General features: G+C 39.0%; 3 protein-coding genes across 10 annotated transcripts; 2 read left to right on the top strand and 1 right to left on the bottom strand.

The window, feature by feature from the left end:
• Positions 1-16: 16 nt before the first annotated feature.
• LOC124306146 (ATP-binding cassette sub-family C member 4-like) lies at positions 17-8,186 on the top strand. Its single transcript, XM_046766386.1, has 17 exons — positions 17-522; positions 1,633-1,743; positions 1,803-2,160; positions 2,351-2,482; positions 2,595-2,786; positions 2,892-3,200; positions 3,274-3,363; positions 3,423-3,875; positions 3,941-4,246; positions 4,326-4,421; positions 4,622-5,129; positions 5,267-5,497; positions 5,596-5,832; positions 5,912-6,174; positions 6,505-6,950; positions 7,132-7,261; positions 7,351-8,186. The coding sequence occupies exons 1-17, from the start codon at positions 446-448 to the stop codon at positions 7,447-7,449; spliced, it is 4,038 nt and encodes a 1,345-aa protein (XP_046622342.1). The 5' UTR covers positions 17-445; the 3' UTR covers positions 7,450-8,186.
• LOC124306140 (ATP-binding cassette sub-family C member 4-like) lies at positions 8,042-17,824 on the top strand. 8 transcript variants are annotated; one of them, XM_046766373.1, is made up of 19 exons: positions 8,542-8,661; positions 8,758-8,847; positions 8,905-9,020; positions 10,104-10,214; positions 10,313-10,688; positions 10,950-11,081; positions 11,236-11,427; positions 11,549-11,857; positions 11,926-12,051; positions 12,370-12,816; positions 12,882-13,187; positions 13,702-13,836; positions 13,998-14,553; positions 14,704-14,934; positions 15,074-15,310; positions 15,403-15,665; positions 16,547-16,992; positions 17,167-17,296; positions 17,383-17,824. In XM_046766373.1, exons 3-19 carry the CDS (start codon positions 9,007-9,009, stop codon positions 17,578-17,580), a joined length of 4,209 nt encoding a protein of 1,402 aa, XP_046622329.1. In that variant the 5' UTR covers positions 8,542-8,661; positions 8,758-8,847; positions 8,905-9,006; the 3' UTR covers positions 17,581-17,824. The 8 variants fall into 8 exon arrangements, with proteins under 8 accessions (XP_046622324.1, XP_046622325.1, XP_046622329.1 ...); XM_046766370.1 differs by having other exon boundaries at positions 8,934-9,020; XM_046766371.1 differs by having other exon boundaries at positions 8,567-8,661; positions 8,766-8,847; positions 8,934-9,020.
• Positions 17,825-19,753: 1,929 nt separating this feature from the next.
• On the bottom strand, positions 19,754-22,158 carry LOC124305344 (uncharacterized). Its single transcript, XM_046764646.1, has 2 exons — positions 21,496-22,158; positions 19,754-21,370 (listed from the first exon to the last, which is right to left on the bottom strand). The coding sequence occupies exons 1-2, from the start codon at positions 21,977-21,979 to the stop codon at positions 20,043-20,045; spliced, it is 1,812 nt and encodes a 603-aa protein (XP_046620602.1). The 5' UTR covers positions 21,980-22,158; the 3' UTR covers positions 19,754-20,042.
• Positions 22,159-24,219: the final 2,061 nt, after the last annotated feature.

Consider the following 24,219-nt stretch of genomic DNA (forward strand, 5'->3'; position numbering starts at 1 on the left):
ATTCACAAGCAAAATTAAGTCCCTATGAATAATGATGAATTCTGATTCGATACGACCTGGAACAATGCTTTTCATATCTTTCTTCTAAGATTAATGCACAGTCTGCAAAGAAGTGAAGAAGGGAAAGGGGTGATACATTATCTCCGTTTCCATTGTGACCACGTCATTGCGCTGTAGGCGTTTCGAATATCAGAATATTATGCAGTTGAATTCGTCTGGTCTGACGAACATCGGCCATTGTTAGTTAGTGCGGTAGATAAAAAGAGAACGGAACTAGCGAAATTCTCCACGAACTTTCGTCGATATCGAATTTTTTCAGAGAAAATTCCGGGGAAATTCCAAACCATGATATAATTAGACAAATTTTTCATTTCTTTCTCTCACCCTGCTGCAGGCTTCAGGTCTGTCCAGGAATTACGCGACTGATTAAACGAACGTTTGAAATATGCTAAACGAAATAGAGGAACACAGGAGAAGAAATCCCAAGGAAACTGCAAATTTCCTCAGCTGGTTGTGTTTTGGGTAAGACAAAATTATTTATTACTATTTGTTATTATAAGCTATTTTTTGTCGTATCGTTTTTTTCGCGATTATTCATTCCGTTTCATTATGAATGTTTTGATTTGAATTATTTTCAACGTTTCATTGCGCAAGTATACAAATAGAATTTGCAAATAGTTAATTCTATTTTTCGCAGCGGTTATCAAATTTCACTCAGCTGGCTATCACAAATTTAACACTTGATCAAAGATAACTATACGTTGTCTTTGTTCTAAATAAATTTTCTTTTTGTTAACTTAACAATGATAATAACTGAATAGAACATTATTATACATACACGGAGAAGAATCATTGAAAGTTAATTATTTTTCTTGCCGTCTTCTGATTTTTATGCAACCATTTCAGTAAAAATCGTATTACTAGAAGAAAGTTATCATTTTGGTGATGGACATAAAGATTACTTCGATTTCTTGTGCATATGGGGCATTCCACGTCAATTCGACTAAGGACCTTCACCCAACTGGATTTGGTCCACGATTTTGCATATTGTTGTTCCAACAAGTATATATATAATTTTTTGCTGTATTAGAGAAGGTATGTTAAACCCTGAAAATTAGAAAAAAAATTAAAACTTTCATAAAAAAATTGGATATTGCCTACCCATTTCAATTATGGTTGGAATATTTTTGGTTTCAGGCACAGAAATGTGTGATTTTTTCCATGACTTTCAAAAATATTGCAATCACTATCAAAATATCACAATTTAAGAAGTTCTGTGGGCGCTGACGAAGGCGGCAGCAACGGTGGAGGGGGAGGGTCTGAAAAAAAAACTGGAATAGTCGTTAGAGGTGGAACAACAATATAAAAAATCGTAAACCAAATCCAAGAGGGTGAAGATCAGACTCTAGTCAAATTAACGTCGAATGCCCAATGTGTGGACATTTTCGTTCGAATCATCCGATCAATTTTGCGTAAAAATGTATATTCAACTGACTTAACTCAGTATTTAGTCGAATTATGCTTTTTTCTTGTGAATAGAATTAGTTGCTTGTTAGACTAATGAATATTTGCATGAGCACAGTTGATTTCCATCCTCAAATTATACGCTGAAAAAAAATGTCTTGGCCGCAGATGGACTTTGCCGATTTTTATGCAAGGACGTAAGCGTTCTCTGCAATTAAAAGATTTGTACGATCCCCTAAAATCAAACAAATCCGGGAATCTCGGCAATCGTCTCGAAAGGTGAGAAAAATACACGATATCAATCTCCTCGTTTGCCAACGAAACTTTTATTGATCCAGAGAATGGAAGAAGGAATTAGCGACGTTTAAAAATAGTACGAACAAAGGCTCAAAATGCCAGCCAAGTCTGAAGTGGGCCTTGATCCGGATGTTCTGGGTTCCTTTTATGCTGCAAGGAATGCTTTTTCTGGTATTGTTGCTCGGGCTGAAAATAATGCAGCCAATATGCCAAGGATGGGTGATCGGTTACTTCAATCCGGGCGAAAACTCGATATCGCAAAATCAGGGTCTCCTAAACGCTGGCGCTCTAATTCTCGTCACTCTTGCTCTGATACTCATCGAACACCACAACAGACTTCGCACCCAAGAAATCGGGATGTGCATCAGGATCGCATGCTGTTCGTTGATATACAGAAAGGTTAATATATAGTTAGAACACTTTTACTCATAGAAGTATTTGAAAACCAAGAACGATTCTCCAGTCACAGATCTTCGGTAACAACTCGGAATGATTGAATTAGGAAGAAACTGCAATACCTACTTTGAGGATAACACCATCCAACGAATTACGGTCTACAGAATCCGATCATTACTAATATATGTTTCAGCTCTTACGTCTGAACTTGACTGCCGTGAAAAATGCAGCTACCGGCAAAGTCGCCAATTTGATCAGCAATGATGTGGCTCGATTCGATATGCTTCTAATATACCTTCACTTCGTTTGGATCATGCCGTTGCAAGTAATGCATGATAATCGTGATATCAACGATAATTTTAGACAGAAATTTTGGGCTTATAGTAGCGTCGACTAGTCTCATTCAGGGTGAATAATCTTGGTGCCATTGATTGCAGATGTCATTGATAGGATACGTGATGTGGCAATCTTTGGGTGTCGCAACTTTGGTCGGTATGGCTGCTATGCTGGTCCAGACTTTACCAATTCAGGGTTACTTGTCCCACGTTGGAGGAAAGTTGAGATCAAAGATAGCAGTGAAAACAGACGAGAGGGTGCAGCTGATTCGTGAGATAATAGCCGGAATCCAGGTACAGGCTTAAATTGAACATCACGGAGAATCAAGCGATATCGAAAAATCGGGGAGAGGAATATTATCGATTGCGAAATCGTAATTTTGTCATATCTTTCAACAGGTGGTGAAGATGTACACTTGGGAAAAACCCTTCGAGACTATATTATGGAAGATTCGAGGTCTGGAGTTGAAGCTGATAGCGTACTGGCTGTACCTGAGAGGAATACTGCTCGGCTTGATGAATTTCTCCGGACGAATCACTGTTTGGGTAACAATGGTTACCTTTGTGCTAATGGGAAATTCTCTGACGCCAGAAATAGTGTTTCCCATGATCACTTTTTTCAACGTGCTTCAAATGACGTGTGGTATCGCGGTTCCGGCAGCTATCATTCAGGCCAGTGAGGCCGCTGTGTCTTTGAAAAGGATAACTGTTAGTTTGGCAGTCTCCATTTCTACCTTCAGTATCAATCCTGTCCACTGTACACTACCCGTCTCTCTTCTAGGACTTTTTATTGATGGATGAAGTGGGAATCTCAAAAAATTCTGAATCTAAAGCCAACGAATCGGTGCTTCAGAATAATGAACATCAAACGGTAAGTGAAATACTCGAGAATGAGGAAGAAATTGAAACCAACACTACTTATTTTTCCAGGAGTCTCCGCTACTGCAGAGAGACGAAGGTGTGGAAAAAATAGACGAATCAACTTCGCAGAAAGAAGATAAAGAATTGAAGAGCACAGTGTCACGCAAACGATTTGAACATGGAATTGAGATTGAACTACTTAATGTCAACGGGAATTGGATACGTGGACAGTTGCCACCAACCTTGAGCGACGTTTCAATGGAAATACAGAGCCAATCTCTCTCTGTGGTTGTGGGACCTGTTGGTTCAGGAAAGTCGTCATTGCTGCAACTACTGTTAGGCGAGTTGTCGGTCGGAGCTGGTAAACTATCATTTTTCACTGGTCAAGACAATGAGAAAATTAGGATCAATAGTCGGGATATTTGCATGTCATACACCAGCCAAGAACCTTGGCTTTTCTCCGGCTCAATTCGCGATAATATTCTCTTTGGCCAACCGTACGACGAAAATCGTTACCAAGAAGTACGTCAATTGGATTTCAAGGCAAGTGTTTCCACAACTCTGTAACTTTTGTATATTGGCTTCAGGTGATAGCAGCTTGCGTGCTCGATAAAGATTTCCAACAGCTGCCTCATGGTGACTTGAGCTTCGTCGGAGAAAGAGGAGCCATTCTGTCTGGAGGTCAGCGAGCTCGTGTCAATCTCGCCAGAGCCATTTATAAACATGCCGATCTTTACTTGCTCGACGATCCTCTGAGCGCTGTCGATGCTCCAGTCGCTCGTCATCTGTTCGAAGAATGTATCAAGGGTTTTTTAAAGGGCAAAACCCGTATCCTCGCTACTCATCAGCTACAATTTTTGCAGCAAGCCGATGACATAATCATCATCAATCGTGTGAGCAGGGACTTTGCAATGAGAACTCACTTAGGACGTCGCAAGATATCAACATTGCTAAAGCGTTTTTCCTTTTTAGGGTACTATTAAGAGTCAAGGAAAATACGATAAGATAGTCGAGGCTGGTCGGTATTTTGAAGCAAACAAATTTCCCGAAGAGAACGTCCAAGGCAAGGTACTCACAATAGTTTCGACAAACAATCTTAAAATATACCACTGGGTTCAATCTTTGTTGTAATTTGGTAAAGGTCTTGTGAAATTTCAAGAAGAAAACCAAAAACCTTCTTGGCACTCTGAAAATGATCTTAGACTAATGGCAATTATTATTATTTAATGGTTGAATCCCAAAGTATATATTATGAATTATGCTTTCAGGCATCATGTAAAAGTGCTGAGAAGCCCAAAGTATCAGAGAATGAAAAGTTCACGGCGGGAAAACCACTATCGCAAATATTCAAGAGTTACTTTTTGTCAGGCGGTCATATCTGCTCGCTGATCTTGCTCGGTGTAACTTTTATAATTGGACAAGTAGCAACTAATGCGAGTGATTATTGGCTGACCTACTGGACAAATCACAATACTGTCAAAGCTGTGGAGCCGCAATCAGTCAATTTCATTGTTGGTGATCAAGATCAAGCTTTGAACAATTCTGCTAACATGTCGGTCACATCTGAATCGGCGTGGTTTGATGAATTCGGACTGCTGCGTACAAACGTAGCGATTGAAGTTTATACAGCGTTGATTCTGGCCAATGTTCTCATTCTTTTCCTCCGCAGTCTGCACTTCATGAAAATATGCATGAACGCCAGTCGCAATATACACAAGTCGATGTTTTACAATCTTTTGTTGGCTTCTATGAGATTCTTCAACACCAACCCAGCTGGTAAGTTGGTGAACCCTAGTAGCTCTTTTTCATTTGTCTATTTTCCTCCCTCGTCACATGACTGAATTAAATTTTACACTGAATCGGCACAATGTGATCAGTAATGGACTAATCACTTTCATCTAATTTCTGTATAGGGAGAGTGTTAAACCGATTCTCGAAGGACGTTGGTGCTATGGATGAATTATTGCCTAAGGCGATTTTGGAAGCACTACAGATTTTTACCGTGATACTGGGGATCTTCGTAATTGTCGCCATTATCATACCATTGGCGATTATTCCTGCAGTGATCATGTGTGGACTCATGTATTTTGTAACGATCTACTTTCTCAGAGTTACCCGGGACATCAGGCGACTGGAAGGAATGAGTAAGCATTAAAACTGGTTCAGGAAGCGTTCAGTCACTTATCGAATGTATTTGGAATTCCGCCCAAACGTTTCATAAACCAATAAATAATAATCACAGCCAAAAGTCCAGTCTTTTCGCAAATCAGCTCTACTTTGGATGGATTAACCACGATTCGAAGCAGAGGTACAGCGGTCGAAGAAATGATGGTGAAGGAATTCGACCGTCACCAAGACGTGAACACCGGTGCCTGGTACCTGACGATTGCCACTGCGACTGCCTTCGGGTTTACTCTCGACCTTATTTCTTGCTTTTTTACTGCCTTCGTTTGCTTTTCGTTGATCTTTTTGAATGATGGTTTGTATCACCCGACTTCGTACCATAAAGTTATCAGAAACAAATCATTGGATATAATGCAGATTCTTAATATGCCTAGGAAACTTTCTGGGCGGATCTGTGGGTCTCGCAATTTCACAATGCTTGACCTTAACTGGTCTGGTTCAATATGGTATCAGACTATTTGCTATGGTAGTTGCGCAAATGATATCAGTGGAGAGAGTTCTTCAATATACAAATTTGCCCAGGGAAAAAGTCGTTGTCACTGACAAACCACCTCCAGCTGATTGGCCCTGTAAGGGTGGTTTGGTTTTCAAAGGTGTCTCCATGAAATATGCTGATGATGAACCACCGGTACTGAAGGTATACTTGAACAGATGAACTGCAGATACAAACATTCATCTCTTTGCAACGCTACTTTGATGGTTCATCATACTTATTGTGCCCTGGTTTCCAATTATTCATTGAATGTTTTCCATGCAATGTTCTGATCATAGGCGGGAATATTGTCTGCCAATAGCCATCGAAATAAGCTCCAGGAATACCTTTTGTGTAGAATTGGAATTTTTTGATGAACCATCGAGACCAATTGAAATAAGACTTTGAATTGGACAACTCTATATTTTTATCACAATGTAAACAACCTATTGTTTCCTTGAATGGTGGTTCTGATTTTACATTGTTTCACCACAGAATCTAAATTTCAATATAAAGCCTGGCTGGAAGGTTGGCATAGTGGGAAGGACTGGTGCAGGAAAATCCTCGCTCATTTCGGCGCTGTTTCGGTTAACTGGAGACGGACTAGAGGGTGAAATTCTTTTGGACGACATAGACACTATGTCAATAGGGCTGCACGATCTGCGTTCTCGAATCTCCGTCATTCCCCAAGAGCCAGTCTTGTTCTCAGCAAGTCTCCGTTATAACTTGGACCCTTTTAATCGGTACTCAGACTCAGAATTGTGGGACAGCCTACGAGAAGTAGAACTTGGTAACTTGGTATCATCCCTCGACTTCCAAGTTGCTGAGGGTGGAGCCAACTTTAGTATCGGGCAGCGACAACTGATCTGCTTGGCCAGAGCAATCCTCAGAAACAATCGGCTCATCGTGCTTGATGAAGCTACTGCCAACATCGACCGAATGTTAGTGAAGATGACGTCAAGCTGTTCGAAGCTGCAGATTATAGGCCCGAACCCTTTCACTGATCGCCGAACGAATTAAATTGAATTTTTTAATTTTGTTGGTCATCTAATCAGTCCTCTGTAAATTTAGATTAGTATTCATGAAAGTTAGTACCGTCAATACGTCTTTATTCTTTTCTAGCACTGACGCTTTGATCCAAACCACTATAAGACGGAGGTTTTCTGACAGCACGGTACTGACGATAGCGCATCAAATTAAAACAATAATGGACAGTGACCGAGTCTTGGTCATAGATGGAGGCTGCATTGTGGTACGTAATTCTTTCAACCTAGTCACGAAGTTCAAGAATACCAAGCACCTGTATAACCAGAGTAAGCGAGCTTGATGTTTTTCATACAGGAATTTGGTCCTCCGCATCTACTGTTAAAAGATCCCAATGGCTTTTTTACGCAAATGCTTCAGCAAACTGGAATGACGACCTCGAAAATACTTTTATAAGCTGCTGATAGCGCTTATCAATAAAGCCTTGGGCCCATCAAAGCAGCAGACGACATTGTATACCATACCTGTCAGCAGGAGATTAATTGATAATGAAAAAATTAATAATCAGACAGGCTGAATCGCATTGGCATCAGTAATCGTTACAATATATTTGAAGCCAATGAGATCCGAATGGGTCTATGAATTATGTAATATAATAAGAACGAAACCTCGATTTCATTAGATCTAATTACGTTTTGTGAGCGTATAATCAGATCTAATCATATTTTCCCGGGATACACTGTTTCTTATTCAAATATATCGTTTACCTGTTATTATGTTCATTTAAAGCATACCAACTGTTGAAAAAATATACTGAATATATAAACGTTGTTCAATCTCGATTATGTCACTCCATTATAAACACGTGATCGTCTGCTGGGTCAACTATTGACTAAAGCATTATGTTTAACTATATCAATTGTGGCATTGAAATATTCATAAAACATATCGAGCAATGACGTGTGTTATAAAATAACTGCCCCACTTTTTTCAGTTTAATCCATTTCGTGGTGAATACACGAATAATTATTGTCAAGCAATGTGATGAAGAAGATGGGAAATTTGCTATCAGCGCGGATGCACCAGAATTGTCGTCGGCGTCTTATCGCCGCGGTGGTAAGAAAAAGTTTGCGACGATCGCGTCGGAACGGCTAACAGGTATTCATCGTTAGTGAGATGAAACGGTAACACCGGTGAGTGAAAAAATTTTACTTGGAATTGTTAGTATCTGTAAAACGTCGATAGTACTCATTTTGTAAAAGTATTTGAAAAGTGACTGAATTAATACTATTCAGATCAAGTATCAATAGCCAAGTTTTGTGAGAAGATCGCTACGTTATTTCCACCTTATTTAGCTGTCAACCAGCAAAGAATATCTACTTTTCTTAGAAGAGTGAAAACGTAACGCAAGAATCTTTTTTTTTTCTTAAACTTTAGTGGTCGAATTGAAGAAAAAACTTATTCTGTATTTTATTCTTTACGCGCCGTTGGATTGAATGTCATAGTTTCTTCGTTCTATTTGGCAGAAAACAGAGATAAAGACACGTTCCAAACCGTCTGAAAGCAACGAGACCAACAAATAGACGGTAAAAATATGGTCGCTAAGACGAAAAACAGGGCGAAAAATCCCCAGGAATCTGCAAACTTCTTGAGCCGGCTATGTTTTGGGTAAGCCACGCGTGAAAAAATATATACCCAACTATACATTATCCATTTGCTGCCTACATTGGACTCACATATGGTTCAAATAATATATTCAACTAGTTTTATAGATTTTCGTTAGAAATATTAAGCACACTTTGATCTATCGGAACATACGGCAACTGAGGAATGTACAGTGGAGCGTCAATGTAGGTAAGCCTTGCCGTTAGAATTCTGTTCTCCTATATTTCCCCTCCATACGTTTCACAGAGCTTTGCTCACCAACGCATTTGAAACTGCTAGCGTGGATATCATTGCCGTGGTGGGGGCTACCTAGGGGCTGCACTAGTTTCACAAGGTTGAAGAGTAGGGATGTCTATGATACGGTAAGTGTATCAGTCATTGACCTTGTCCCAATTATTCACCTTTTTTGGTTGTATTTGTTTAATATTTAGTTCTAAAATTACCAAAAACCAAACTTGTAGTGTCTAACTCATTCGCAATTGGTTTTAATCATCAAGAAATTCATAACTTGTGCCATAAATTAAGAATTTTGGAAAATAAAAGGGTCAATAATTGGATCTAAGCGTGTAAATAACTGGTACACTTACCTTAGTTCTGTCACAACTGAAGCCCCAACAGCGAGACTGTAATGACGCTCCACGGTATAAAAGTTACCAAATCCATTCTAGAGATGATATAAAAATAGAACAAGTAAAAACCTATCTCACATACTGATCGAGAATAAAAAAAAACCGACTTATTTTCTTTAGATGAATATGGTTCTGTTAATTGTTTTTTTTTAAAGCTTATGATGTTACTATGAAATACAAAAGTCATGCATTGTAGAATTTGCATAATTCGTAATATTGTTACTGGTAAAATTGCTCGATGATTTTTTGCCGTGTAATTGAAATTCCGAAAACATAAATCTCCGACGATTCAATCCCTTGAAATTATAGATTTCTGAATCTATAAAATTTAGAAAGTTGAAGTTCCGTAATACAACATTTCAAAACAAAAAAGCACCGAGGAATTAAAGTTCCGAACATACAAGCATTGCACAGAACAGCAAACCCCCGACAATCCGTAGTTCCTTCTAACTAGAAACTTCGAGCCGTCGCGCGTCGGAAGAGTGCAGTTTCGGGACTTTTTCATTCGGGAATTCGAAAGTTCGGCTTTCAAATGTTCGGAGTTTCGTGATTATGTGACTTAACTGCAGGAAATTTATAATTTCGGGGATTTAGGCCATCAAAATTTCGACCCCAACCAGTTTTTTTTTTTTTTTGTACATTACAGCGATCAATGTAATTCTGCACGAGGATGTCTTGTTGACGTCTTTTGGCGAGATATTCCGACTACTGCAAGAGAACTTTAGCATTATTTCATAGGTCTTGATTTCAATTTACTACTAGCCGATTTCTGTATTATTCAACTGCTGTCACATACAGAATTGTTTTGGATTTCAGATGGACGTTACCGATTTTTTTGATAGGAATGAAACGTAAATTACAGACTGAAGATCTGTACAATCCCTTAGAATCAAACGAATCCGAAGGTCTCGGGGATCGTCTAGAAAAGTAAGAGGAACAAAATTTTTCCCGATATTCAGTAACCCAGATGACTAATGTTCATTAACATGATTCAAACGTTTTCACCGTGATTGTGTTTGATCTAGAGAATGGAAGAAGGAGTTGGCGAAGCTGAGCATTGAGTCAAAGGCGAAAGGGGGTGAAAAAAAGATGTTAAAGAGACGCCCAAGTCTGATTTGGCCACTAATCAGAGTATTCTGGTTTCAAGCCGTGCTCCAATGGACGCTATGCGTCATCGCACAGCTGATATTGCGACCCATGCAGCCGTTATGCCAAAAGTGGGTGATCAGCTACTTCCGTCACGGTGAAACTGAGATGTCACAAAACCAGGCTCTTTTAAGCGCTGCTACCCTGTCCTTCGTCACTATCAGCATGATATTCATGGACAACCACGCAGTTCTCCGTGCCAGAGAGACCGGAATGTGCATGAGGATTGCTTGCTGTTCGATTATTTACAGAAAGGTGAGTGATGGTGACGAGATTCCGTGATTAAACGACTGTGGATCTTTGTCAGATACTGTTTACAATTTTTAATTAGTGAATTAGCCATCTCATACTGATGAATGTCCATTCGTGATACTCGACATCAAAACTCTTCGCAAAGAGTTAATAACTCCATGGTAATAAAATGCTGTCAATCGGGAACGCATTTGTCGTACTAATTCTAGAGTCGTTGTGGCTTCTGTAGCACTCACACTCCGTCATTGCCATCATGGGTTTCAGGTCCTACGCCTCGACTTGGCTGCGGTAAACAATCTCGCTGCAGGGAAGGTCGCTAATTTGATTAGCAATGATGTGGCTCGATTCGACAATCTCTTTGTATACCTCCACTTTATATGGATCGTTCCATTACAGGTAATGGGTGAAAATAATGATAACGCCAACTTTACACCTAGAATTATGTGTAGCATTTTGTAACAAACTGGGACTCTCTAAACTGTCGAATGTGCACTTTCAGTTAAAGCCGTATTCTGTAACCGATCTGTGAACCCTGTGGGTTTGATTACAGTTGACTTTGTTTGGGTACATCATGTGGAGAGCTGTGGGCTTGGCCACCTTTGCGGGATTGGCGGTTATTATAATTCAGGCTGTACCCATCCAAGGAACTTTATCTCGAGTTACCACCAAGTTGAGAACCCAGATTGCAGTAAAAACGGATGAAAGGGTTCAGCTGATGAGTGAGATGATATCTGGAATACAGGTACTGTCAATTCAATATCGTCAGCAAATGCGAGATACAGCAAACCGGTTATGCTAGAATCATGATGACACATTACATCCTCTTAATCATTGATGATACACGATAAAGACTGTTTCCACAGGTGGTGAAAATGCACTCGTGGGAAAATTCGTTTGAGATGATAGTGTCGAAAATTCGAGCATTGGAGATAAAAATAATTACCTACTCGTCATATATAAAAGGAATATCACTCAGTATGCCGATATTTTCTGGACGACTCGCTGTTTATATAACAATGACTGTTTTCGCGCTGATGGACAATTCTTTGAATGCAGAAGTGGCATTTACGGTAGCCGTATTATTAAACATGTTGCGAATATCGTGTACTTACGACTTTTCGCAAGCAATCTATCAGGCTGGGGAGGCCTCTGTCTCTTTGGAGAGAATAACGGTTGGTTAAACACTCTGCGTTCCCATTTTCATTGTTGATCATGTACCGGCAACTTGTGTATTTCTTAGAACTTCTTACTGTTGGCCGAAGTAGAGGAGCCAAAGAATTTTGAAGCTGAATCACTTAGTGCAATCCAGGAACGTAAAGAACATGCAACAAATGCATCGCTAGAGCCCAGAATAACAGAAGAACTGGTAAGTGCTGCTGCTTATAATGCTGTGTCTACCTTGTTTGATCAAGGAACATGTTATTACTTGGCTTTCAAAATATCAATGAAATTATAATCTGATTTGATTTGTAGTTGACGAGTTGAATCAAGCGAGGAGTAAAAATCACAAAAATAGGAATTTTGGAGATTTATTGTGTTTCACTTTGCTACGGCTTACCAAAAACTCGTTACGAAAAATGTATCTGATGCAGAATTTTTCGATCATTCTAATTATTGCGTACTAAAGTGCCCAAATATTTCCTGAACAATTGTGCTTCCGAAACATTACGAATCATTGCTTTAGGAGTCTTTACTGGAGGACAAAGAACAATCCAACGAGAAGTCTGCATTGTCGATGAATGGACTAAGAAGGAATGTGATCGGTACAACAGATGAAAAGTTCAAAAACGGAATTGGGGTTGAATTGGTCAACGTCGCTGGAAATTGGATCAGTGGTCAGCTGCCACCAACTTTATGCGAAGTTTCGATGAAGGTAAAGAGTCAATCGCTCTCCATGGTTGTGGGGTCCGTTGGATCAGGGAAATCGTCGTTGCTGCATCTCCTACTAGGGGAGTTGTCAGTCGGAGCTGGAAGATTGTCTTTTTACACTAACGAAAACAATGACAAAAACAGAATCAGCAGTCGAGACATTTGCATCTCTTACACTAGTCAAGATCCCTGGCTCTTCTCTGGTACCATACGCGACAACATTCTCTTTGGCCAGGCCTTCGACAGAAAGCGATATGAAGACGTACGTTGGTTGAATTATCAGTCGATTGCTTCCACAACTTTGGCAACTAATTACATATTCTTCAGGTGACGAGCGTTTGCGCACTCGTTAAAGACTTTGAGCAGTTACCTCAAGGCGATTTGAGCTTCGTTGGGGACAGAGGCGTTTCTTTGTCGGGAGGCCAGAGAGCTCGGGTCAATCTGGCCAGAGCCATTTACAAAGACGCCGATATTTACTTGCTTGACGATCCTTTGAGCGCTGTTGATACTCATGTCGGCCGTCAATTGTTTGAAGAATGCATCAAAGGTTTCCTAAATGGTAAAACACGGATCGTTGTTACTCATCAGCTGCAATACCTGCGGCAAAGTGACTACATTATTGTTCTTGATCGGGTGAGTAGAACCGTTCTGTGACTTCAAAGGTACGCCACTTTGGAGCCCCCCTTCAAATTCATTGCAACTCGTGTATGTGGTAGAATATTGAAAATAAAAAGACACGTATCTTCTTTACCGGCGAAGAACGATTTAAGGGGTTGAAAATGACCCTCAAAGACGGGCACCCAACGGGGTCATTTCTTGATGCGCTTGATGTATTTAAATGAAACCAGCGTTGAAATGTTTCTGTTAATGAATGAAACATTTCAGCGTTGGCTTCATTCAAATACATCAGGTGCTTCATCCGAGACTGAGAAACCACCCCATAGGGTGCCCATTTTTGGAAATCATTTTCACCCCATCAAAACGCTATTCCAGTATAAACAAAATACACATCTTCTTGTTTTCAATGTTCTACAACATACATGAGTTACGACGTCGGAAGGGTACACCGAACTGATGTTCATACTTTCCTGGGTTTGCATGTGACGTCGACAAATTTTGATGTTGCTAGTGAAATGTGTAATTGTAGGGAACCGTGAAACGTCAAGGCACATATGATGAGGTAACCCAGAATGGTCTGCAGGCAATTACTTCTTTCAGGAAGAAAAACTCTAATGAAGCCGAAAAGGCGGACGAAAATAGCGAGGAAAACATGGAAGACGAGGTACCTACGATGAGTAATTGGCTATGGAACCTTTGCTGAATAGACATACCAATAACTATGTTGAAACATTCGATGTAATGTTTGACATAATAGTTTGACGATTGAAATTTTACCATGTAGTGATTCACACAGGTATAATAAACTATGACATGTGCTTGCAGGCTTCATTCATAACTGGGAGCGGCACTCAAGATTCAAAAGATGCTCCTGAGGATGCCAAAGGATCTGAAGATATCGGTGAAGAGGAGATGACAAGAAAAAAATCATCATTTCAAGTATTCACGAGCTACTTCAAGGCAGGTGGTAACTTCTGTTGGCTCACTTGGCTTATAGCAATTTTCGTAATTGCAATGACGGTACCAATTGCGAACGATTATTGGCTGACTTACTGGATTAATCATAATGTCGTCGTATTCGTGTCAGAATCAAACGAGTCCGTTTCTGAAAACTTGACGAGTAAACGAGATCAGACTACAAATGTTTCTGCAGGGATATTTTCCGCAGACAAATCGCGATGGTTCGATGAAGCCAGATTGCTGCGTAAAAATGTAGCAGTCGAAGTTTACACAGCGGTAATCATAGCAACCGTTTTCCTAAATATACTGAGCAGCTTGATTTTCATGAGAATATGCATGAACGCCAGTCGCAATATCCACAACTCCATGTTCGCCAACCTTTTGCGGGCTCCGATGAGATTTTTTAACACCAACCCAATCGGTACGTTAAACTTTATAAGGAAGGTTCGGAAGATGAACTCGCTCTTAATATTCTGCTGATCGACTCATTGTCAGTCGTTGTGGTATAAATTTTGCAGCGCCCATTACTTTTACTATCGTTATGGACTTGTCTAAAATGTTTTTTGCACAGGGAGGATCTTAAATCGATTCTCAAAGGATGTGGGTACAATGGATGAACTCCTGCCGCAAGCATTCATGATGGCATCTCAGATTTTTACTATGGTGTTGGGAATATTCGGCATTGTTACCAGTGTAATGCCATTGATGGTCATACCTGTAATAATCACTAGTGGACTGTTATGTTTCGTCATAATCTACTCTCTCGAAACTATTCGAGACATTAAACGACTCGAAGGAATCAGTGAGTTGAAAGTACACGAAACTTGCATCGTTACTGTCCATGAACAAACCATTAAATTTTCACATGTGCCATGTTATTTCCACCGAGGCAATACTTCGGGCATGAATCGAAGCGTTGAATCAGCGATTTGTGATTGCAGCCAAGAGTTCAGTATTCTCGCAAGTCAGCTATACCTTGGATGGTCTTACGACTATACGGAGCCATGGTACGCGAGTGGAGAAAATGCTGCGGATGGAATATGATCATCACCAAGACGATCACACTGGTGCCTCTTACCTGACCTATGCCACGTTGGTTGCATTTGCGTGCACCGTCGATCTTATTTCGTGCCTTTTCACTACTTCTGTTTGTTTCTCGTTCATTCTGCTGAATAATGGTTCGCATTTATCTGTCTTGGGCTAAACGATACAGCAATGTTTAGGTGCAACGGAAAACTAAGACATAATTCTGGTATCTCCTGTTTCTTAGGTAGCCTTCTCAGTGGAACTGTGGGTTTGGCGATTTCACAATGCCTACTGTTGACTGGTGCGATTCAACTTGGAGCAAGGTTATTCTCCGAGGCAGTTGCCCAGATGATCTCAGTAGAAAGAATTCTTCAATATACAAATTTACCTCAGGAAGGACCCTTCACAACTGACAACCCTCCCCCGCCCACTTGGCCATCTAATGGTGGTTTGGTTTTTAATCAAGTCTCCATGAAATATGCCGAGGACAAACCTTCAGTACTCAAGGTGAGAGTGTATACATTAATGCAGTTCATTGACAAATTTCTGTAAAAAAATGTTCTGTACAAAAATATTCTGTCGAAAAATATTCTATAGAACAATTCTCCTGTAGATATAGCAATAATTCTTGCAGGATTATTTCTGATGAAAATCTCGAATTTCTTTCTGTACAAAAATATTTCGCAAACAATGTACTGTAGAAAAATATTCTGTAAAAACATATTCTGTAGAAGCGAGTCTGTAGAGCATATTTTGTTAAACATTTGACCTATAGAACTGATTTCTGTAGAATCGATCCTCCTCTTATATATTCTCATTTTATCGGTGTGCTATTTCTTCATCCATCAGTGATCGTTCTCAATGCCCATTTTATAATATGTTTAATCAGTATAAGATACCATATTTTTTTACTCATAAGAAAAGTTCCGAGGTCTACGTCACCAATTTTCTTTAACCTGTATAGTATGTAGTACTAAAAAAAAAAATTGAATACGTATTTTCTCTACGGGGTAATCTGGCCGTCGACAGAGTGAATATTACCTCTAAAGTTTGCTTACAGAAACTTACGGTTTCATAGGATTTCTTGATACTGACGTGAATTTTCTCGATAAAATCAATTGGACACTATTTACCATCAATAGACGATAATCTGCGCAGTGTTTTATCCTCGGTGGTACATACCTTATTTTTTGGGGGTGAGTTTCAGGGATATGGCTTACCCCTTATACGACCTAATCACGATGTGAAAAATACGTGTCTAACATTTTATGATGTACTGCATCATGTCAAAAACTAAAAAAAAATCGATGAGATATACTTGGGGTGTTCTCCTTGTTAGTCCAAGCATCCCTTCGATACGTCATTCTGTTTTTATCATCTTACAACAGGATCTGAATTTGAGAATAAAGCCTGGCTGGAAAGTTGGCATAGTGGGAAGAACTGGTGCTGGAAAATCTTCGCTCATCTCGGCGCTGTTCCGATTGAACGGAGACGGAATCGAGGGCGAAATATTATTAGACGGGATAGATACAAAGTCAATCGGGCTGCAAGAGCTACGTCCTCGAATCTCGATTATTCCCCAAGAACCAACCTTGTTCTCAGCAAGTCTTCGCTACAATTTAGACCCATTCAACCAGTATTCAGACGCTGACCTGTGGGACAGCCTGCGGGAAGTCGAACTTGAGAACTTGTCATCATCGCTTGACTTTCGAGTAGCCACCAATGGTGCCAATTTTAGTGTTGGACAGCGGCAGCTTATCTGTTTGGCCAGAGCTATTCTGAGAAATAATCGACTACTCGTGCTTGACGAAGCAACCGCCAACATTGACCAAAGGTTAGCGTTAACCGTATCAACTTTATCGTCGTGCCAATCCGCTAGCTATTCAGATTTTATCGATAGCCAAAATATTTGGCATCATCAACTGGGACTGCTCGTTCAAACATCAATCACTTTTTGTGAGTATTCGTCGATTTTGACATAGTCTTTACACTTATTTATCTTCTTCAGAACTGATGCTCTGATCCAAAAGACCATAAGACGGAAATTTGCTGATTGTACGGTTTTGACGATAGCTCATCGTCTGAACACGATTATGGACAGTGACCGAGTCTTGGTCATGGAGAGAGGCCGCATTGAGGTGTGTGAATATTTAAATCATATCTTCGGCTGCGACTATACGAGATTAGAATAGTGAAAATCTCATTTCGCCTATTTTTTTCATAGGAATTTGGCCACCCGTACTTTCTGTTGAAAAATCCAAATGGCCGTTTCTCTCAAATGCTTCAACAAATGGGAAAAACGACGGCGGAAAAACTCTCACAGATCGCTGAAAGCGCTTATCATTCAAGCCTCGAGTACAAAGAAATGGAAGATATTATGATTATTCCTGCCAATATTACAACGTCGACGGATCATCAATAGATTCATAATCAAAAAAGCTGAACTATATTCCTGAGTTATTTCTCATATCAATCAATCAGTTATCTATGAATTATGCTTTCTAGACGCATATAGACTAACGGAAACTGATGATTGCTCCAATATTGAGTTTATTGTGAAAAAATCTGTAAAAAATCACCGCAACATTTCATTATATTAGATGTGAAATGTCAGCTGGCGGATATTCGATACGAGAAAAATATAAATGCATAATACTGTTCGCGAATTTGGAAGAGAATACTCAAATGTAAAATTGCAATGCGTTGTCGAAAGGAATGGTGGATTTATGTTTGTCGTATCTATTGCCACTCTGTAGCTGTAAGAATGAGATCTGATGCCTCCTTGAGCGCGTGAACTGTGAACGAATACATTAGTCGGTACGAAAGCATCGGCGCAACGTAACCAAACGTTACCGACGACAGTAATTCATCAGCATTTGTTAATGCGCATAATATGTGATTACACTGATCTACATTTTAAAATACTGATAATATGAAGTATTGGAGAAAATGATTTCGTGGAAAGCAATTAGGATTTCGTGAGGAATAACACGATGGCACAGTAGCAATACAAGACCGGTTCTAAACCGATTATTGTAGCGTGCATACGTGTGGGTTATGCTAGTGCCAGTGTATGTATGAGTGTCAATCCCTGCTGTACCGTCCGTAGGTCAAAATTGCGCTGCCTCACCGACAATTTCATCGATTGAGGGTCAAAATCGCGCTGCTTTACCAACCATTTTATCGATCGAAGGGTAAGATCACGCTGCTTTACCAACAATCTCACTGTCATTCTGTCTTGTTGACTGTTATCGCTTCAAACAGCTCCATCACATAAGTAATACTTTCTATGCGCGTTCGTTGTTATGATAATTTTTTTTATAATTGTCCCAACTTATGTCGATCCTATAAGGCCCATCTGGCTTATTTTTTCAACGAAAGTTCCAGCAAAGGACATGCAAAGCGAATTATCAATACAGATGTGGTCACTCTCGTAACTTATCAACGAATCATTAGTCTATCGTTTGAGAGGCTACGTACACCCTATACTTTGTCCGATACACTTTTCATAATTTTGAAAATACTCATTCTCGGTTTTGTCAACAGGTGTTTCTATGATTGTTTCACATCCTGCTAAAGTAAATGAATCATTCATGTCCGAGATTGTTTCATTTTTCGTTTAATTTTTCATCTTCTTTATTTCTTCTTTAATTTCTTCCACTTCTTGTTTGACAAGTTTCACATCTTTTGTAACATTCGTCAGTTCTTGTAACGGAGTCACTACTGGTTTGAAAACGCCGCTCAATTTCCGAGTCGTAGAGTCCTTGCCCGCCTTGAGCAATCTGTGTTTTTGACTAATCGCGGTAGCTGCTTCAGCGATCTGATGAAGGAATTCTTTTTGCTCAGGAATTTTGGAGCTCTGCGTGACAACCGGATAGTTCCATTGCTAAAAATCTGACTTATTACAGAGATTCAATTGTAAATAATTCTGTAGAAATGTCCATCGTAGCTCAAATGTGATGGTTTCATGAATTCGAACTGTCGCGCACCAACGTAGCAATCTAAGTTTCTTCTCAGTTTGCTGAACAGCTACCAGTTCAATGAGATATGCATGAATAGCAGTCGCCAAATACACGTCATGTTTATCAATAGTTTTAATACTATAATTATAGGCAAGAGTTCAGTCTTCGACCATTTTGACCCTGGTATGCAGCTTAAGGGAGAATGTTATGTGAAAATTTATTACCTATTTTTCCCTTGATTCAGATTCTGATTGTTTTCCTGGTTATTTTTTACTTTTTGTAACTCTTTTAGATGTTTTTGTGTTTCAATGCATTTTTCCCGTTCCATTTTTAACTGTTTTTACGTTTCCACGTCTTTAGCTGAAAATTCTTTGTCTAATTGTTTGCGCAGTTGATTTTCTAATAGTACTCTCTGTCTAGATAACTCTGCTGTCCGTAATTCTGAAACATCTCTGCAGATTTTCGTACTCTATTTTCGAAGACATTAATTTGATCAACGTGTGCAGTTTCGGTTACTTCAAATTGAGCCTATGGGTCAAATAACGGCTTAAGTCGACTTAAGTTTTGGCATAAAAAAGGCAAGTAAAGATTCAACAGTCGATATTTCAATTTTGACAAGGCATTTTACAAGGAACTTTTATTTTTTTACATAGGTGGGGTACCCAAAAATGATATACAAACGTAATAACAATTATTAAATATTGTCCAATACAGTGCTATCACGGAAATTCGGAGTAAGACTTAAGTCGTTTTTTTGTAGAACGACTTTTAATCTGTACAAACACGTTTTTGGATTAAAATAATATGATGACGATAATAGTCAAACCAGTTTCTACTGTAATGGGTGTTTCATGGTCGCGGTGAACACATATAAAAAAAGCTAAACTAGGAATTGACATTTAAAAAACGGCATGTATCAGGTTCAATCAGAGTCCATTTCGTCTGTTTCAGCCGAATCATTGTCGTTGCAGGTACCCCGCAGCACATTTTTATACCATTCCCTATTAACCGGTTTTACAAAAGGCATTAAAGATAGCACGTCATTTTTTTTAGCTGTCTTAATTCCAACAGGAGCCGGGTTTGCTAATGCTAGTTCGGTATCTTTACTTACAAAAGCGTTTAATTTGAACAGGTTGAAATTTTGCGGAGCGCCATTATAGTCCGCGTAAACGGACATGGTGCCTGTTGGCTTGTATGATAACTTCACATACTTTTGGATCGTGAATTTCTTTCCCTTAGCTTTTGGAACCTTTAGAAAAAATGAATCCAAAGTTTTATCCCATTCTTTTAATAAGTGGGCACTCATCTCTGCTTCGAAAGCTTTTGGTTTGTGCCTTACGGTCCTCATTATTTCGAGATACTCGATAGGATTTTCGACGGTCTCTACTTTTTTTAAAACAGTTCCGTAAACACCGAAATTTCTATCGCATTGGCAGTATGAATGACCTCGCACCGGAAAGATGTGATTTATTTCAACTCCCATTTTGACCGACAACCAAGCACAATATCGTACGAGAGTCTTGTTTTTATTTTGCCCCCCACAGGAGTCAGACAAAAGAACTACTTTTTTTAATTCTGGATTTTCAGTCAATTTTTTTACCAGAAAATCGTTCAAAAAACTACACACAGAGTTACCGTTCTTGCCACCATCACATTCTAAGAAGCAAAAAAATTTGCTGTCACCGTCATTAAAACAGTGTGTGTTGAAAACATACAGCCACAATAATCGCTTGTAAAATTGTGCGCTAACGTTCAGTTTTGGAAGCGGAAGATTTTGTGCGTAGTCGAACTCAACAGTTAGAGTATCATCGTTAATATTCTTTGTGCACTGTTGCCGCAAAACCTTGTATTCCGCAACTTTTACTTCATGTAGACGGAACGATTCCTTACACGGATCTGATGAATTTGCCGATAGTTTGATTTTACATTCGGTGCAAAAATCACAGACGTCTGTTTTACGTTGCCTAAACGAGTAATCACTATTTTCCCGAAAATATCTATGGTACGTTGGGTACTTTAGTGAGAGCTGCTTCCCTGTTTTATCAAAGTAATATTCTTGGAATGCGTGAAACATTTTTTTTACGTTTAAGTCTGGATTCTCGAAGTACTTTCTTTCAGTTTTGGAGCTTCCATAATGCGATTTTTTGTTCGGGAAAGTCGACCAATGCTCCTTCACTAAACTCCATACCACGTTCGAAATTTTGGCAGGGTTGGGTTGCTTACCCCTTTTTTCTGTAGCAACTGTCGTACCTGAAACAATCAGTATTTTCATATTTTAATCCAGACCTGACTTGTTTTGTTATAAGACGCCAATAAACGAGTCAAGCATTCGTAAATATTGATTTATTTAGAAAGAAAATAATATAAACATTTACCTGATTTACAAAATCGGAGCACCGTTTTCATTCTGGATTCAGTTATTTGGAGAAGAGACAGAAAAAATCCTTTACAGACAGTTTTATCCTGGCCATCTACTTTGAAAGAATATTTCCAAGACCAAGATCTGTTCTTCCGTTTTGTTACGGTTTTGACGTATTTGATTTCTTCACGTTGTATACAACTGATTAAAAAAGTGTCCTGACTCGGTTTCTCAGCCATTGCCCAGAAAGTCTTGAAAATTTCACGCTGACGTTTATAATCGAAAGAAGACGAACAGTTTTTCTTGCAGCAGTCGGTAGTGTGCCTGAATTTTTTTCGAGGTATTTTATTCCCACTTTGAGAAGCGTAACTTTTACCACTGTTACGCTTAAGCTTCTTTCTATTTTGTTCCCATCTATCTTGTCGAATTTTTCTCTTTTTCCCCGTAACTGTAGCAGTAGGGCTAGTCGATGCTGTTGTAGTTGTTGTAGATTCGTTCATTATTTCGCGCAGAAAATATTGCAGCTTTACACGAAATCTAACAGACAGGCAGATAAACACGTGCGTCTGTTTAGCGGAGGCGCGTGGATTAGCCTACTTCGCTTCGCTGCTACTGCCGGCTAACTCAATGGCGGTGCGCGCACCGCTTGTTATGGTTACTACAGCATTAAAAGTTGACGAAAACATCCAAGATTCACAGGGTTTATAGCGAAGATTATACATAACACCGAGATCAGCTTCTTTGAAAAAGTGACTTAAGTCGACTTAAGTCGTTATTTGACCCATAGGCTCAATTGTTTTTGGTATTCTCTATCTTTTCACGATCTGATTCTAGTAATCGGTTTTCCTCACAAACTTTTTTTTATATGCTAATAATTCTTCTCCACATGAGAGGAAAGCTTTTCCGGATTCACTCTCTTTCGAACTTTACGTTATTGGTCCCATGATTTCAAATTAATAACAAGAATTATTATAGGCTGGTGTCACCAATGAGTTTCGACGCTTATAAAGAAACAAAAATAAAATCGTAACCAATAGGTTACTAATGAAAAGAAAATCTAGACTTTTTAGCTAACTTCGATCAACGCCGCTGTCTCCAATTTTTATGTGACAAATGGGCTTAGAATATTGCTTAATTTTGAAGAAGAACCAACTTGCCGCACAATTTAACGCTAGTTCTAAGACAAAAATTCACTAATAATATATAATATAACACTAAATTATATATCAATCCGTTATATGCAATATTTAGGGGTAATAGGCATCGAGGATGTGACACAGGACAAAACCGTTTGCGTGGTAAATTAAGTTTTATAACTGTTGTTTTTAAAAATTCAAGAAAGTTTGTTCCAATCCGCTATAAAATTCCGTTTCGAACATTTTGAACCAGTTGCATTCCCTCTGTTATCGAAAACTGATTTAAATAAACTTTTTAAGATCATCTTATTATAATATAAAAATTACCGATAAAATCTTCCAATTTATGATTATTATAAATAATCCGCAAACTCATTTTCACGATTCCATTTCTATTATCAGTGAACATTGAACCGTATCACGTAATCATGAACAAGTGCAATGTTATCAAATTTCTAATCATTTCAATCAGCTCGTTATTTTTTCTGAAAGTAAGAAAAATTAGCGACAGCATGGTTGAAATAATTGCAAACCAATATCTGTAAACTCCACAGCTGTTAATTTGAAATCTACCGCTATGTTAATGTCATTCCGGTTTTCTTTCGTCGATAATCCTCACTGAAAAATTCCGACCCTCGTTACGGTGACTTTATTTTTATCCTATTGTGCCTGTGTTGCAAAACGCTGCAGTCACTCGAGTACCGTTGATACCTACAGATGGGTCTGAATCATGTGCCAAATATGGAGAACAAAAGTCAGCGAGACGTATCTATATTACCGGAGATAATTATTCAAAGCATTTATACTTGCAATTCGCAGCACCGAACAGCTTGCCACTCGCACGCCCAATTCTGGTTCGAAAGCATCACAAAGAGACACCGGCGGACGCATACAGTATGCGATACAAAGTTTTCGTCACCACAAGTTATATACACCATACGTCAAAGAATAATATCTGACAAAATGCTGGGATTGCACAATACGAAAAAAAATAAAATAAAAGAAAATAATACAATTTACCACCCACGATTACGAGTGACGAACCTGTACCATTTTTGAAAAATCTCTACGAAGATGAGTCTGCTTTTGAATAAGGTTCAAAATTGCGAAAATAGTGTAATCTGCAATGAGTGGGCAAAACTGACGATTCTGAGTGAGTGCGGATATGATGCGAACTGAGAATCGTCATTGCCGACGATTTGCACACGATATTTTTTAGAAAAAAAAAAAAATGTAAAATCAGGCGATTTTGGCAAAATGCTGAACATGAACAAAAGACGATATTTTTCAATGAATAAGTGCTGGTTGGGAAATGGCGAACCATTTTTCCACTAGTGGCGAAATATTTTTCCATTAGTAGGCACTAGTTTTTGCCGACTGTTGAAGAAATGGTTCGCCATTTCCCAGCCAGCACTTATTCATTGAAAAATATCGTCTTTTGTTCATTTTCAGCAGGCGGCCAAAATCGTCCATTTTCACGTTTGAGTTGTGAAAACAAATTTTCAGAATATTACATTTTATTCGTTAACTTAGAATCGAACAATGATAGGGATGTTAGATAAAACTCACAATTTAACTCGAGTTTTCTTTTTCTTAATTCTGAA

Source organism: Neodiprion virginianus, chromosome 5 (genome assembly GCF_021901495.1).
Source record: "Neodiprion virginianus isolate iyNeoVirg1 chromosome 5, iyNeoVirg1.1, whole genome shotgun sequence".
NCBI classification, from domain to species: Eukaryota; Metazoa; Arthropoda; class Insecta; order Hymenoptera; family Diprionidae; genus Neodiprion; species Neodiprion virginianus.

What these genes read in the sequence shown, in the direction of transcription:
- LOC124306146 (XM_046766386.1), top strand. Translation starts at nt 446, where the DNA reads ATGCTAAACGAAATAGAGGAACACAGGAGAAGAAATCCCAAGGAAACT. An exon ending in AGAATAATGAACATCAAACG is followed by an intron (nt 3,364 to 3,422) that starts GTAAGTGAAATA and finishes TTATTTTTCCAG; the next exon opens with GAGTCTCCGCTACTGCAGAG. An exon ending in CAGGCGACTGGAAGGAATGA is followed by an intron (nt 5,498 to 5,595) that starts GTAAGCATTAAA and finishes TAATAATCACAG; the next exon opens with CCAAAAGTCCAGTCTTTTCG.
- LOC124306140 (XM_046766368.1), top strand. Translation starts at nt 8,588, where the DNA reads ATGGTCGCTAAGACGAAAAACAGGGCGAAAAATCCCCAGGAATCTGCA. An exon ending in TATGGATCGTTCCATTACAG is followed by an intron (nt 11,082 to 11,235) that starts GTAATGGGTGAA and finishes GTTTGATTACAG; the next exon opens with TTGACTTTGTTTGGGTACAT. An exon ending in ACAAACCTTCAGTACTCAAG is followed by an intron (nt 15,666 to 16,546) that starts GTGAGAGTGTAT and finishes ATCTTACAACAG; the next exon opens with GATCTGAATTTGAGAATAAA.
- LOC124305344 (XM_046764646.1), bottom strand. Translation starts at nt 21,979, where the DNA reads ATGAACGAATCTACAACAACTACAACAGCATCGACTAGCCCTACTGCT. An exon ending in GCTCCGATTTTGTAAATCAG is followed by an intron (nt 21,371 to 21,495) that starts GTAAATGTTTAT and finishes TGATTGTTTCAG; the next exon opens with GTACGACAGTTGCTACAGAA.